At 40.5% G+C, this 16,374-nt stretch overlaps 1 protein-coding gene across 2 annotated transcripts in view; it reads right to left on the bottom strand.

Annotated features, from left to right (window-relative positions):
- Positions 1–16,374, bottom strand: part of GUCY1B1 (guanylate cyclase 1 soluble subunit beta 1) — a 95,281-nt gene that overhangs the window by 48,982 nt on the left and 29,925 nt on the right. For both annotated transcript variants that reach the window (XM_081332734.1, XM_081332733.1), the window contains exons 3-5: positions 11,560–11,660; positions 10,348–10,466; positions 1,736–1,933 (exon numbers count right to left, since the gene is read on the bottom strand). In XM_081332734.1, the coding sequence (XP_081188860.1) occupies positions 1,736–1,933; positions 10,348–10,466; positions 11,560–11,660 (418 nt within the window). The remainder of the gene's footprint in view (positions 1–1,735; positions 1,934–10,347; positions 10,467–11,559; positions 11,661–16,374) is intronic.

Below are 16,374 nucleotides of genomic sequence, written 5' to 3'. Positions count from 1 at the left end.
AACTACTCCCTTGTTTATTAAAATGCATGCAGCTCATTAAGCGAACATGAGGTATCTCAGGGTGGGGAAGGCCATGGAGGGTCTAGTGCTGGAACAGGCCCCCAAGCCTCCCCGACTCACTAAGGTATTGCATACTTCCCCCTCCCTTCCTGCCATGCTGGACTCACCTGGAAAAGTTCCGTCTCCTCTCTGCTGTGGTTCCTGCTGCCAGCAAGATTTGAGGCCAGGGAATGATTCTGTAACCCCCTCCCCCAGAGCACGATCCAGGCTCCAGAGGCCATTTCCAGGCCACTGCCACCTGGATTTGAGGCTAGGGCACAGGTCTGCAACCCACGGCTCCGGAGCCGCATGCGGCTCTTTCAGCCGCCTCCTGCGGCTCCCAGTCCTCTGCCATGTGCAGTCCAAAAAAAAAAAAAGTGGGACTAAAAAAGTTCAATCAATTCAAATATGCAGGGTAGGTGCATATTAATAATAATAATAATATCTCGCCTTGGCTCCACTCTTCAGTCAAACCCTGTTCTGCACATGCGCGCATGTATGCACATGCGCACACATTTTTTGCGGCTCCCAGTTTTTCCTTTTGTGAGGGAACCGGTTCCGAGTGGCTCTTTCACTGTTTCAGGTTGCTGACCCCTGGGCTAGGGGATCCTTCCACAGCCCCCCTTCCCCCGTGATCAGGCTGCATGGGGTGCATGGAAGCATTCCCTGGCCTCAAATCTGGGTGGCAGCGGCCTGGAAACACCTCTGGAGCCCAGATCCAGCCTCCAGAGACACGTGGAAGTGTCCCCCAGCTTTGCTTCCGTTCTTTGTTGCAGAGAACAGACGCCTAAAGTACCATGAGATCACACAAGATCAGTAGCATGAGATCTCGCCCCACTGATCAGACATGATCTTACGTTACTTTAGGCCTCCATTCTCTGCGAATACAGTGAAGGCCTTGAGTAGCCAAGAAAGTGAAGGAGCTCGATCTTCATAGGATGAGTATTGAAGACCCAGTGCCTAGGGAGACCTGGGGTGGGGAGGGAGGGAATAACCAGGGTGAATGTTGCAGACTGTGGTTGCTCATAAAGGTGAATGACTGCCGTGGTGCTGCAATATTCATAACTTTGGGACTTACTCATAAGCACTAGGGGGAGCTCATCACGTAACTTTGTTAAGTGAAGCATTAAGTGAACACTCGTAACTTGGGGATTACCTGTACTAAAGTTCACAGAATCTGAAGGACACCAACTGGAGAAGTGAGGCTTACATTAAGAAACTGGAATATTCCAAAGTAACTCTTCTCTGAAGACTAGAATTGGAAACTCTCTAGTAATACTACTCTCTAGTAGTAGTATTTTTGTCCATTCTTAAGAATCCTTTTCCCATCCTGTGTCAGATAATAAAATAGTGGGGCAAATCCTGATTTTGTATCATAAACATATTTAGGATTCTAGAATTGATGGATCAATTAATACAATTAGCCATAAATTAAACAAAATTTACACAGGATTCTGTTCCTGATATTGCTATTTGTTACTTCCTATAAATAAAAATTAATTCTTGAAATTTGTAAATAGAATAACAAAGTAATGATGAGATATCCACTGTCATAATAATCTTGTGTGCCTAATAATGGGAACACAGTATCTTGAAAATAAGTTTACTTTTGAAAAAGAGATAAAGAAATTGCTATAAATAAGTTTACATATTTGTGAAATATCAATCATTAGAGAGACTTTATCTTAACACTTACCTTCATATCTATTTCTGTGCCATGAATTTGTTGAGCAACTGTTTTGATGATTCCAATGACAATATCTTGGAGCCCTTCCCTCTCTGAATAGTAATGCAGAATGAGGCCTTTCCCCTTTTCTGCATCTGTACATCTAAAGGAAGGAGCACGCATACCTGGGTATATTGTAGCAAGATGGTCATGTAAAGCATCAAGATTCTGGAGGGGAAATAATTACAAGAAAATGTTATAATCTAATTTTCTGACATTCTTATTAGAGAAGCTATATTCAAGCTTAGGTAAACAGAGATTCAAAGTATACCTTTTATGTATAAATAAACCCCAAAAGGTGTTGGAAAGCACATATTACAAGAAATGAAATCAAGAAAACAATACTTGGATGGGAAATCTGTTACTTTGCAAGGATCCCCTACTTTCATTAACTTACTTTTACTTACACTAAGATTGTGAAAGAAAAACATTCAGAATAACCACAATCAGTATCATTTCCATCCATTCTAAATTACTGTACAATCAATCTTTGCTATATTTATCCCCACTCCTGAATTTTATGCAGCTATATGTTGTTAATGTAACTCTAAAGCATATGTGGTGAGGAACAAAGATGTTTTTTATGTAATGTGAGATCAGATCCATATTTAATATCTGTAAATGTTCAAAACTTTGGAAATAGCTAAGAATTTGTCTCCTATGAGTTATGTAAACCTTAATCTTTTGGGATATGTCCAAAGAAAACAAGTATCTTATGAATTAATTTCTTAGGTACCACATAGCCAGTTTCCTCCTTCACATACATGCTTGCTTTAAATTTATCCAAAAGAAGAAGTTTATTTTTCCCCACGGAACTTTAACTTTAGAGCCCAGGGGAATGAGGGGAAATGTATGTATGTCTGTGTGTGTGAATGAGAGAACCCTTCTCCCAATCACAGCTGGATTCTGCTCTCTCTGGCCTTTCCTACTACAAAAAGGATCTGTTCAACCAACAGACCCTGGAAAGCATGGGGGTTAGGCCAGAGCGCAGGACCTTTAGTTAGGGAAATGGGAGAGGCTGTGTGAAAATGGAATGGAAAAGTGAGTGAGAGAGTCAGACCTGGGCAATCAGCAGGGAAATCAGTGAGCAAAGTCCTATCAAGGAGGTACATGTACTCACTGTGTAAAGTCCTGCCTCAGCTAGTGCTCTCAAGAAAGCAGAAATCTTGAAACAGGCATTGTTACAAAGAGTAACTATTATTGAAAATCAGTGAAAACAGAAAGGCAAGGCAAGATCTAAAGAATTCTTATGCAGAATACTACATTAAAATATCCCTTTTCAAACCCCTCCCTAGAACTCAAGTATCCAGTTTGTTTCCAGCCAATACACAGGTGCGAAGTTATGAGAACCAGAGTGATAAAAGACATTTCCCAGCCATAGCCTTGTCTTTACAATGGAGCAGCGATAAAGCAGATGCCCCCTGGCACATTCCTCCCCCTTCTTCACACCAAAAGGGATACATCAAAGATAGAGAGAATAAAATAAAGGAAATGCATCTGCTAGCCCTGTCCCAAACAAGTGAAATCTCCTCCCTCCCACTAGAATGGCAGAGCCCGAAAAAAAGTGAAACAGAGGGGATCTAACATGCTGCCCCCTAATTCCACCTGGAGAATACATAAAATAATAAAATGGGAGGGGGGGAAAAGAAAAGGCGTTAGTCAGGTTTGTCTGTGTGAAGCATATGAAACTTTTTGAGCAACCTAGGAGCTTTTTTGTGAACTCATTCATTTTGGGATCCTGGGAGGTCTTTCCAGGCCACTAAATACTGATTCATGCCATGATGTTTATGGGAGTCTAGAATCTTCTTAATTTTGAAATGTTGCTCACCTTCTACCATGATGGGCAGAGTTGCTGGGGAAGCTGCTGGCCATAAAGGTGAGGCTATTTCAGGTTTTAACAGGCTGCAGTGTAATACAGGATGAATTTGCCTCAGAGTTTTGGGGAGTTCCAATTCTACTGTAACTGGGCTTATGATGCGTTTGATGGGGAATGGCTCCACAAATTTTGGCCCTAGTTTCTTTGATGGTTATAGGGACTGCAGGAATCTAGTGGACCAGGTACACTCAGTTCCCTACGTGGAATGGTTTGGGTTCCATTCTTTTTTTGTTTGTCTGAGCTTCATAAGCTGCCCTGGCTTCATCTACTGCTTTTCTGATTACTGGCCAGGTATTTTGTACCTGTTTGATCCATTTCTTAAGGGAAGGGATGATGGGGTTCCTATTCTGGTAATTTGGGCATGGGATTGAGTATTTGTCCATGGCTACTTGGAAAGGGGTAAAGCCAGTGCTGGAGTAGACAGCATTGTTATACGCCACTTCCACAAATGGCAGTAGGTCAGCCCAATTGTCTTGCTGGTAGTTGATAAAACATCGCAGGTATTGCTTCAGTACTGAGTTTGTTCTGTTCCACCATTCATTTGGGGATGATGACTAGAACTCAGGCCCTGGCTTGTCCCCAAAAGGTCCCAAAAGACCTTCAAGAACCTGGAGGTGAATTGGACTCCCCTGTCCGAAATTATACATTGTGGGGCCCCATGCAGGTGGTAGACATGGTGCAGAAATAGTTTTGCTAGAGCTTTGGTGGTCAGGATCTTCTGACAAGGGATGAAATGGACCTGCTTGGAAAACAGGTCAGTCACCACCCAAATATTGGTGTTTCCCGCACTTTGGGGCAATTCCACAATAAAGTCCACAGAGATCTCTTTCCAGGGTGCTGAAGGGCTTACGACCAGCTGCAACAGGCCAGGCATTTTCCCTTGCCTGCACTTTGCTGCCATGCTGGTAGGACAGCTGGCCACATAACTCCACATCCTTTTTGATGGAGTCACCAAAACTGTTTCTTCAGTAGGTGTAGGATTTTTACAAATCCAAAGTGCCCAGCTGCCTTTTAATTGTGGCAAGTTTGCATAGTCTTTAATCTCTGGCTAGCTGGAATGTACAGCTTACCCCCTACCCATGCCAGTCCCTCCCGCATGGAGCAGAGATTTTTGTGACTGAGGAACCAGTCATCTTTCTCTAAGGCTTGTTTAAATGTCAATGTAGTAGTGGTGTCCAGTGATGGGGTGCTTTTTGATTGTGCCCTCATGGTTACCATGTGGCTAGCTGCTGCACAGGGAGCATAGGTTTAACTACTTCCATTTTTACACTATTGTATTGTGGAAGTCTTGACAAAACATCCACTAGAAAGTTCCTCCCTCTTGGCAAATAGGGGAAGGTCAAATTGAAGTGCTGGAAGTGTTGGGTCCACTGTGCCTACTTAGGGGACAGCTTCCTTGGGGTCTTCAGCACTTCCAGTTTTTTGGGGTCAGTCCAAACCTGGAAAGGGATTTTACTCCCTTCTAGGAAATGTCCCCATATGAGAAGGGCCCACCTCACAGCATAAGCCTCCTTCTCCCACGCTTCCCAGCATTGTTCTGTTTCAGTTAATTTCTTGGAGGTGTAGGAACAGGGCTGTGGTTGCCCTTTTTCATCTTCTTGGAGTAGGACTGCACCTATGGCCACATCACTAGCATCAGCCTGAATGACAAATGGTTTCTGTGGGTCTAAGTGCTCAACACTAGCTCTGCGGAGAAAAGTCTGTTTAGTTTTTTGAATGTGGCTTGAGATTCCATGGTGCACTTTAGTGCTGGTTGTGCTTTGGCTTATCCCCTGCCCCTTTGGTCTTCAGCAAGTTTGTGATGTGGAGGGTGATTTGTGTGAAAGAGGGGGAAATTGCCTATAGAAGTTGGTGAAGCCCAGGAAACTTTGCAACTGTTTCCTGGTGTGCAGGGCTTTCCCATTCTAAAATGGCGCACACCTTTTCTGGATTCATTACCCCCACCCATGCAAGATCCAGTAGCCTAGGTCCATGGTGGCGAACCTATGGCACGGGTGCCACAGGTGGCACGCAGAGCCCTCTCTGTGGGCACGCGCACCGTCGCCCCAGTCTTAGGCCATCAGCTGGGTTTTATAAAACCTTTTCGCTTTAGGCCTCCGCCGTCGTGTGTCAAAAAAAAGGTTTAATCAATCAATCAATTTCAACTTCTCGTAGGGAAAAAAAAGACCTCGCAAAGTTGGAATTGATTGATTGGACTTTTTAGTCCCACCCAATCTGCTGTTACCACCGCAGCCATGCCCACCCAATGGGCCATGCCCACCCAATTGGCCACACTCACCCAATTGGCTATCACCACCTGGCACCTGATGATACATAAGTGGATTTTGGGTTGCAGTTTGGGCACTCGGTCTCTAAAAGGTTCGCCATCACTGGCCTAGGTAGTACATTTTCTCTTGCTGGAATTCACATTTGGAGAGTTTAGCATACAGCTTGGCTGCACAGAGCTTACTCTAACCAATGTCACATGTTCAGCTTTCATTTCAGTGTAAATTAAGATATCATCCAGGTACACCAAAACTCCTTTATATAGGTATTCATGTAGCACCTCATTTATCCGCTGCATGAACACAGCAGGGGCTCCCTGTAGTCCAAAAGGGAGCACTTTGAATTGGAAGCAACGTAGGGGACAGTTGAAAGCTGTCTTCCACTCATCTCTCTCTTTGATCCTAATCCAGTAATACGCCTTTCACAAGTCCAGTTTAGAAAACACTTTTCCCTTGACGAAGTGGGCCAGTATGTCTTTCATGAGGGCCAAGGGGTACACACTTTCCAGGCATATGGCATTAAGACCTCTGTAGTCCACAGATAGACAAAGAGACCCATCTTTCCTTTCCCAGAACAATACAGCAGCTGACACTCGGGGTCTTGCTGGCTGTATGAAACCCCGGGCCAGGTTCCTATCTATAAATTGCCACAATTTGTCTAGTTGTCTGGGGGTCATGAAGTATATTTTGGGCTTTGGGAGTTTGGCTCTGGGACAATCTCAATAGCACAGTCCGTGGACCAGTGAGGAGGGAGTTCATCCAAACCTGTCTCACTGAACACCTCAGCTAAATCGCAGTACTCCCTGAGTATGCCTTTTAACTCATTGTCTTTTGCTGTTGCCACCGCTTCTCAGTCTGGCTTCCTCTTCTCACCCTGGGTTTTCTCAGGTGGTTGATCTCTGCTTCTTCAGCCAGGATGCACCAGTCATGTAGGCAGACCGGGGCTCTGCATTATACATGTCATCATTGAGTCTGTCCTGGAAGCAACTAAGATGTCCTCAGGCCAGTTGAGATGACATGCCAGGTCCTGGAAATCCTCTGTGTATTCTGCTACAGGGCACTGTCCCTGTTTCACCATCTTTATGTGGTCCTGTGCCTTCTGATCGACCAGATGGTCTTTGAAATGCCTTCTCAGGGCCAATATGAAGTGGAGTTCCAGGGCACTGGAGTTGTGCAGGGTCACTATCCAATGGGTCAAGGTGCCTTCCAGAACCAGGGTGACGACCCTGACTCTAGCCTCCTCACTGGAGAGGGTCCTTCCATATACTTGTATGTAAGCAAGAACATAAGCAAGGAAAAATCCCATTTGCTGGAGGTCTCTGTCAAATTTCACACAAAGGGAAACAATTTTGGCTCAGATTCAGGCTGAGGGGCTCTCCCCCTGGCTACTAGGGGTCCGAGCTGCTGAGGGGTGGCTGGGGTGATCTCTGCCACTCTGGTAGAGCAAGCCACCATCGCAGTTGTATCAGTGGTTGCGACTCACTCCTGCCTCCCATGGCTTCTTCAATATAAATCACCCGACAGATTACATCCCAGAGTTCTGAAGGAGCTGGTAGATGTTATCTCAGAACCATTGCACCATATCTTTCAAAAATCCTGAAGCATTGGGGAACTATCAGAGGACTGGAAAAGAGCTGATTAGTTTTTATCTTCAAAAAAGGAGAAAAAAAACAGACCCAGGAAACTACAGACCAATCAGCCTAACATCAATACCCAGGAAGATTCTGGAAAAGATAATCCAAAAACAGATCTGTGAACAATTAGAAGCAAAGACCACGGGTTTGTTAAAAACAGATCATGCCAAACCAATCTTATTTCATTCTTTGATAAAGTGACTCAATTAGTCAACCAGCGAAACGCTGTGGACATAGTATACTTAGATTTCAGTAATACGTTTGACAAAGTGGACTACAACCTGCTGCTTAGTAAACTAGAAAAAGGTAGGATAGACAACATCACCACCAGGTGGATCTGTAGCTGGCTGACAAACCGTACTTAACGAGTAGTCCGCAACGGTACTACATCCACATGGAGAGAAGCAAGCAGTGGAGTACCACAAGGCTCCATCTTAGGCCCAGTACTCTTTAATATCTTCATAAATGACTTAGGTGAGGGAATAGAAGGGGAACTCATCAAATTTGCAGATGACACTAAACTGGCAGGAATAGCCAACACCCCAGAAGACTACACCTGGAATACCAACAACCAATTTTGGTCACCATTCTACAAAAAAGATGTTGAGACTTTGGAAAAAGTTCAGAGAAGAGCAACTAAATGATCAAAGGCCTGGAGACTAAAACATATGAAGAACGACTGCAGGACTTGGGTTTCGCTATTCTAAAGCAAAGAAGAAACAGGGGTGACATGACAGCAGTATTCCAGTATTTGAGAGGCTGCCACAAAGAAGAGGGCATCAAACTATTCTCCAAAGCACCAGAGGGCAGGACAAGAAACAATGGTTGGAAACTGACCAAAGAGAGAAGCAACCTGGAATTAAGGAGAAACTTCCTAACAGTGAGGACAATTAACCAGTGGAACAGCTTGCCTTCAGAAATCATGGGCGCTCCAGCAGGGGGCTGGACTACAACACCACCAAGGTCCCTTCCAGCTCTATTCTATTCTATTCTATTCTATTCTATTCTATTCTATTCTATTCTATTCTATTCTATTCTATTCTATTCTATTCTATTCTATTCTATTCTATTCTATTCTATTCTATTCTATTCCAGAAAACGTGATTAAGGAAACTATGAATGAAGTCTGTTTGCAGCCATGCTAGATGCTTTTGTTTTCTAATTCCTAAAACAGAAAATCATAAAAACTGAAGGAAGCTGGAGTAGAAGACTCCAAGGTCCCTTCCAGCTGTATTCTATTCTAGTATAATTTGCTAGTATAGAATATTATTCAGAAGAAATCTATGCATACTAAAAGATAAAGGGCAAATGAATTTCCAACCAATGAATCTCCATTTTTAAATATTCAGTGTTGTATATGCTATTCTTATTTTTCTTTTTGTTTGCTTAATGGTCCCATTTAGCACAGCATAGTTGGTGATTTAAGGACATTTTAGCTATTACAGTTTTTTGAACGCTAGTATTCACTGCTACTTAGACAATCAATTGTATACTTAAGTCAGTTTCTAGCCAGTGATCCATTTTCCTGAACTATCTTAAAGACTTATTATCCTGAACTATCTGACTGTTAATGATAAATCCTAGGAGGGTTAGCTGAGGCAGGGAACAAATTTTGGCCAGATGATTAGTGCTAAACATGAGAATATTGTAGAGCAGCTGTGCAGTCATATGGAGCATAGTTGTAAGTTCACTGTTCTTGAATGTTATGGCCATGGCAGCTGGTGACATGAGTCAAGGAGGAGGAGAATGTCCCATGTTATCCTTACAGTTGTAGGGACAGGAAATGGTTGTGACTCTACCACTGATATATCTGGTTACTAATGCTCCTTCCAATTACTTGTTAAGTAATAACCTAAATTGTTTTTTAATATCTCTGGCTTTTATTCAAGCTTTCATGCATCAAAGGAAGTGGAAAGAATACAGATTCCATTTATTTCAAGTATCAGTGAAAAATATGGATGCACTATCATGTTTTCCTTCTTTTACATGCTGCTTTAGCATTGCTTTTAGCAATATTTTCTTCTCAAATTATGTACTGAATATATTTTTAAAGCCATAAAATTAAACAGTTGTATTTACAACAATGGTTGCATTTTGGAATGATGTATGAATAATGAATGCACAGAATCACATTTTTTCAAGTTTTTGATTAATGCTATTTGATGGATAAATCATCGTCATTTATTGTCTACAAAGCTATAGAAAAATAAAAATATATGATTAGAATATTTGTTTTAGATGCTATAAAGTGTCATCATTAGGATTAAAACAATTCCATTTGTCCCCCTATGAATAAATGTATGTAAGATATTATAAAAATAACTCCCATTATTAAAATAACTCAAATTAACTTATCATGTTCTTACTGGAACAGAAAATATTCATCTCAAGATGTCACAGGTTCAACTATAGCGTTATCTGGTCACAACAAAAATGAAATGAAAATGGAATTTAGTAGTCATGGCTGGGGCTTTTTTGATGTTGTTTTTGTTTTAGATGAATATGTTTCTTCTTATAATTTCCACTAATTTCCTAATTACAAGAAAAACTGAAGTTTGGTGTGTATTATTTTGGTTCTTAAATGTGAATTATCAAGCCATTATTTTTGATAAAGCTAGTGTCATAGCAAATAAAAAGTTACTGTCTGCAAAGTAGCCAGAGTGAAAGGATTTCCGTTTCTGGATCCAGAGATTTGATAAATTACATTGTTGTGTTTAAGTAAATGTTCATAGTACCACAGTAAACCACACTGTTCAAATTAAATTGTCCTGGAACAGAGCCATTGATGATTTGTCTCAGTTAACTTACTTGTAAAAACTCTCTAACATTTGATCCCAACACACGTAAGATGGTGTCATAACCAGATTCTTGGCAAAACACAAAAAACATCTTCCCAAACATTTGAAGGATTTCTCCAGCATTAAGGTCTGCAAAATAAACAAACAAAACACTAAAATTCTGGGGTTTTTAAAATTTGCTTTTTGCTAAGAAGAAATAATAGTACAGTACTGATTAAGCAAAATAATAAAATGAGCAGTGTCAACCAATACCATAAGGAAATCAGCAAATTATAGCGTAGAAAGACACACACTATATCTATTACTTCTTTTCAAAACCAGTTATAAAATCTTTATGAGAACTTAAAGCATTTTAGAGATTTCAAGTTAAATAACCAGCACATTTAGAGGACCTTCAAGTATTGTCTCAAAGTTCAAAGGATTGGATTGTGATGAAACAAATTCTTCCAAAATTCTGATAAACACATGTACATTTGTTCTTCTAAACTGAAGCTTATAATAAAGAATTACTGTGATATGCAAAATACATTGTGTACCATATCTCCATTGGTTGAGAAGCACATATACTATAAGTATCTTGCATTCTATCTCACACAATTCTAATTTCAACAAACTACAATTCATGAGTCTGTTTTAAAAAAAATTGGGACAAACTATATATGATGTTAAATGCTCACATGTATTAGACATGTTTGTGTTTATGTGTGTATATGTGCATATACATACAAATTTAAGTGGCAGAAATCAGCCAGTGAAGGGGATACTAATATTTACTGAGATCATAGCATGTAGGAATATGAACATAAAGTTAGCCACTTCAGAGGAAAATTGATCCTCTGAGGCCACTATATGCAGGGGTGTCAAACTGCCAGTCTGTGGGCCAGATGCATCACGTGGAAACTGCGCCCAGCCCATTGCCGGCAATGGCAAAACAATCCGATACGTTGCATGATGTCACGTGATGTCACAGGTTTGACATGTCTCTTCTAAAGAAAGTGTTCCTTAGCAGTCCTGAGGTCTGCTCTTAATTTCAAACATTCTAAGAATGACTGCATATACCATTGTCAAGTCATTGAAAAATAATAGTCCAGAAAACCTTTTTTGGACTATGTATAAACTGTCATGTATATCATAAAACAAGTTACAGAAGGCAATGGCCTAACTAGCTGAATTGCATCATATCCTTTAGAAGCAATGCTGAAAGAAAGCCAGATTTACTCACTGAGGACTTTACTTGCTGCAGCAACCAAATCATATGTTTTCGAATCATCATAAATAATTCTGACCAGAAACTGCCCTTCCTCATCCAGTTGTGCCTCTCTCCTAGAACAAAGTACAACATACTTTTTTAAAAAATGATATATTTTGGACATTTATAAAAGAGAAGATCAATGTTGCTAGTTGCTGAGAACACTGAAAATGTGTAGGAGTGAAGATGTAATGTAGCCCAAGGTAACAATCTTAATGGGAAGAAAAAAGAAATAAAGTATAAATGTCATATTTTGACTCCAATACTAGAAGAATCTCAAATGTAACACAGGAAAACATAACACAGCATAACATAACAACTTATTGGATTTTTTGTGTGGGTTTTTTTTATATGCCTTTGAGTCAGTGTTGACTCCTACCAATTGCCTGAACAAGTCATTACAACTAGCTTCCTAGGTCAGAGAGAGACCTATTGGCTCAAGGTCACTCCGCTGACTTTGTGTTAATGCAGGACTAGAGTCAGAAGGACATGTCTGCCAATGGTTTACATATTAACAATTGAAAGAAAAATTTAAATCAGATAAAAAGAGTTACAGTAGTGGTAGTGATTGACATATTATTGCCAAGGGTTATAAATTGTTACTGAATTTGAATTTGGAGAATGAATATGAAAAGCACTGTATGACTCAGTGGGGAAAAAAACTTCAGATTTAATGTAATGCTTGAACAATGGGAGAATATATGTAGTAGAAATGGCTATTTTGTATTATTATGTAAAAGTTGAGGTTTGATGTTATTATCTTACTTACTGCACGAAAGGGAGTCAGAAGTCTTTCTTTTTTTTGCTTTGCCCCACACTTTTCCCTTCCCTATTTCCTCTCCTATTTTCCTACTATTTTCTTTTGTGTTTTTGTATTATATATTATAGACAAACAAATAAATAAAATAACAGAATAAGAGAGTTTGAAGGAACCTTGGTGGTCTTCTAATCCAACCCTTTGCTCAGGCAAGAAACCCTATAACCATTTGAGACAAATGGTTGTCCAAACTCTTTTTAAAAACTTCCAGTGTTGGAGCATTCATAACTTCTGGAGGCAGGTTGTTCCAATGAATAATTGTTCTGTCAGGAAATTTTCCTTAGTTCTAGGTTGCTTCTCTCTTTGATTTGTTTCTATCCATTGCTTCTTGTCCTGCCTTCAGGTGCTTTGGAGAATAAGTTGACTTCCTCTTCTTTGTGGCAATCACTTAGATATTGAAACACTGATACAGTATCATGTCCTAGTCCTTTTTTCATTAAACTAGACATATCCAATTCCAGCAACTATTCTTTATGTTTTAGCCTTCATCTCCCAAATCATCTGTGTTACTCTTTTCTGCACTCTTTCCAGAGTCTCTACACCTTTTTTTATAATATGGTAAGCAAAATTGGATACAGTATTCTAAGTGTGGATCTTTTGTTGTTGTTAGCTGCGAAGTCGTGTCCGACCCATCACGACCCCATGGACAACGTTCCTCCAGGCCTTCCTGTCCTCTACCATCTTCTGGAGTCCATTTAAGCTCACACCTACTGCTTCAGTGACTCCATCCAGCCACCTCATTCTCTGTCGTCCCCTTCTTCTATTGCCTTCAACCTTTCCCAGCATTAGGCTCTTCTCCAGTGAGTCCTTCCTTCTCATTAGGTGGCCAAAGTATTTGAGTTTTAGCTTCAGGATCTGGCTTTCTAAAGAGCAGTCAGGTTTGATCTCCTCTCGGACTGACCGGTTTGATCGCCTTGCAGTCCAAGGGACTCGCAGGAGTCTTCTCCATCACCACAGTTCAAAGGCCTCAATTCTTTGGCACACAGCCTTTTTTATGGTCCAACTTTCACTGCCATACATTGCAACTGGGAAGACCATAGCCTTGATTATACGCATTTTTGTTGACAGGGTGATGTCTCTGCTTTTTAGTGTGCTGTCTAGATTTGCCATGGCTTTCCTCCCAAGGAGCAAGCGTCTTTTAATTTCTTGGCTACAGTCCCCATCTGCAGTGATCTTAGAGCCCAGGAAAATAAAATCTGTCACTACCTCCATTTCTTCCCCATCTATTTGCCAGGAATTGAGAGGGCCGGATGCCATGATCTTGGTTTTCTTAATGTTAAGTTTCAACCCAAGTTTTGCATTCTCCTTCTTCACCCGCAACAAGAGGCTCTTTAGTTCTTCTTCACTTTAGTGTGAATCTTACTAAGGCTTTATAATGCAGTGCTAATACTTCACATGATCTTGAGTCTATCCCTGTGTTAATGCCATCTAGGATTGCATTGGCTTTTTTTTGGTTGCTGACACACATTGTTGGCTCATATTTAAGTGATTGTCCACTTGGACTCCACAATCCCTTTCATAGTTGCTAACATTGAACCAAGTTTGTTCTAATCTGTATCTATACAGTTGGTTTTTCTTGCCTAAGTGTAAAACTTTACTTTTCTCTCCACTGAATTTCATTTTGTCAGATATGGCCCAGTGTTCAAGTCTGTTGAGATCCATCTGGATCCTGAGCCTATCTTCTGGAGTGTTGACTATTCCTACCAGTTTAATGTTGTGTGCAAATTTAATGAATTCCCCTTCTATTCCCTCATCTAAGTTGTTTGTGATGATGTTGAAGAGTACTGGGCCTAAAATGGAACCTTGGGGTACCCCACTGCATACTTCTTTCCATGTAAACGTAGTTCCATTGAGGACCACACTTTGAGTGTGATTTGTCAGCCAATTACAAATCCTTCTGATGGTAATATTGACTATCCCACATTTTTTTAAGCTTACCAAGAAGTAGGTTGTATTCTACTTTGTTAGATCTCTTACTGAAATCTTTGTCAAAGAATAAAATTAGACTTGTTTTGAGTTATCTTGAGAGACGACAGCGAGACAGCAGGCAGGTTCAAACCAACAGCGTTTATTTGGGCAGAGGTCCCGGGCGAAACAATGCCGGGAATCTCTCTTATTTATAGTAAACTGGAATGGCAACAATAACCCTCAAAACCAATAAACAGGCAAGAATCTCCCGCCAGAATAGGACGCCCAATAAGCAGGGGGCCGGCTGCGGCTGAGGCGGCTTGTTGCCGGGGCCAGCTGGCAGTTTTGACAGATCTGGCCGAACTGTGCATGCGCGGCTCTGTGGAGTTTGACAGCTGTCAGTGTACTGCGCATACGCGGTAGTTTGACAGCTGTCAGATTCGGCCAGTTTGACAGCTGTCATTGCACTGCGCATGCGCAGCAGTTTGACAGCTGTCAGAATCGGCCGCTCGCCGCGTGTGAGGGGGGGAATGCCGCGGCAGCCATTTGACGGCTGTCAAACGGCTGCCGGGGATTCCTTATGAATGTGAGGGGTTGTTTGTGTCTGAATATATAACATGTTTGGCATGATCTGTTTTTGACAAACCCATGGTGGCTTCTGGTTATAACTTTGCTTGCTTCTAGGTGTTCGCAGCTCTGTTGCTTGATTCTTTTTCAGGACCTTCCTAGATATTGATATCAGGCTAATTGGTCTGTATCATCAGAAGTACCGGAGCATGAAGGTAAAAGGATACTACTGAACTTGCAATATGCTGCTCTTAATTATAAATAAACAGCAATAATAGAAGTAACTAAGTATTTGGAAAGTTTAGAACATGTAAAACTGTATCTAGCCCTCTGAATATGCTGCCCCGTCTGGAAAATGTAAATAATTAATGATTTCATACATCTTTATAATAATCAACCAAAGGACAATTTTCATGTGCCAGTCTCATTATTTAATGAATTGCTGTTCATTAAAATGATCCAAGAAATTGAGTAAGAAAAGATTATTCATTGTACCAAATTACAAGTCTAACATTCCCACCAAAATAAGTTGAGTTAGGTTTGACTGTTAATTGCTAAACATCTTTTATAACCATTTTCCCAGCTAAATTTAAGCATATGCCTACAATATACACACTGGAAAAAGATCATTAAGCACATTTGAATTTAGAGTTTAAAATAAAGCTAATCACCCAAGGACTTCATATTTCCTTCCTGAGCAGAAAGTACACTAAAGGTTACTATTGTTTCCTTTTTTCATTTGGAATTAGAAAAATGCATTGTAGTGCTAGTAGTTTTACAAGAAGATTAGCAAGGAGGAATTGGATAATTATATGTAGCTCTTTGATATATTATAATAAAACTTCATATCCCTGTGTATTGATTATGTAACACAGACTCAAGCAAGGATTTATTTTTGTCACTAAAGAGTTGTATTTTTGTATACTTTGCTTTGCCTTGTCCTTTGGGTGGGGGTGGGGCATCTATAAAATAGAATTGCCTTTCTCATCTTCAATCTTGGGAAAGAAATATATCTTAATCGTCTGATTGTGTCATTGTTAGTTGGTACTATGCAAAGCATTCCTAAAAGAGAAGAGAAGATAAACATCTTCTTTGGTCTTGGCAAAATCCATGAAATAACACCAAAAAGCAGTAATATGGTTCAGAGCTCATATATGTCAGTCAGAATTCCCCTAAGATGGGACTTTTCAAATAATAATAATAATAAACCTTTATTGTCAAAGTACAATATGTGTACATTGAGATTAGCTGAGCCTCCCCCCCCTGCTCTCTCCCCCCAACACACAGACTTAATCAGAAAGGTATTGCATACTTACTGACTTTAAAGGCATCTGCCCACCATCACCTCTTTTGTATTTCCTGATTGGAACAGGGTCATAAGAATTTTTTTCCTTTGTTATTGTACTTTGGTATCCTTGGATATATTTTTATTTCTGCTCATGCTATGTTACTATATTATTTTCTTACCTAGAAATAAAGGCTGAAGTATTCAGACC

The sequence above is a fragment of the Vipera berus genome (assembly GCF_964194415.1).
Source record: "Vipera berus genome assembly, chromosome: 7".
Taxonomy (NCBI): Eukaryota; Metazoa; Chordata; class Lepidosauria; order Squamata; family Viperidae; genus Vipera; species Vipera berus.
The sequence above is the reverse complement of the archived record's forward strand: the minus strand, read 5'-3'. Positions and strand labels throughout refer to the sequence as shown.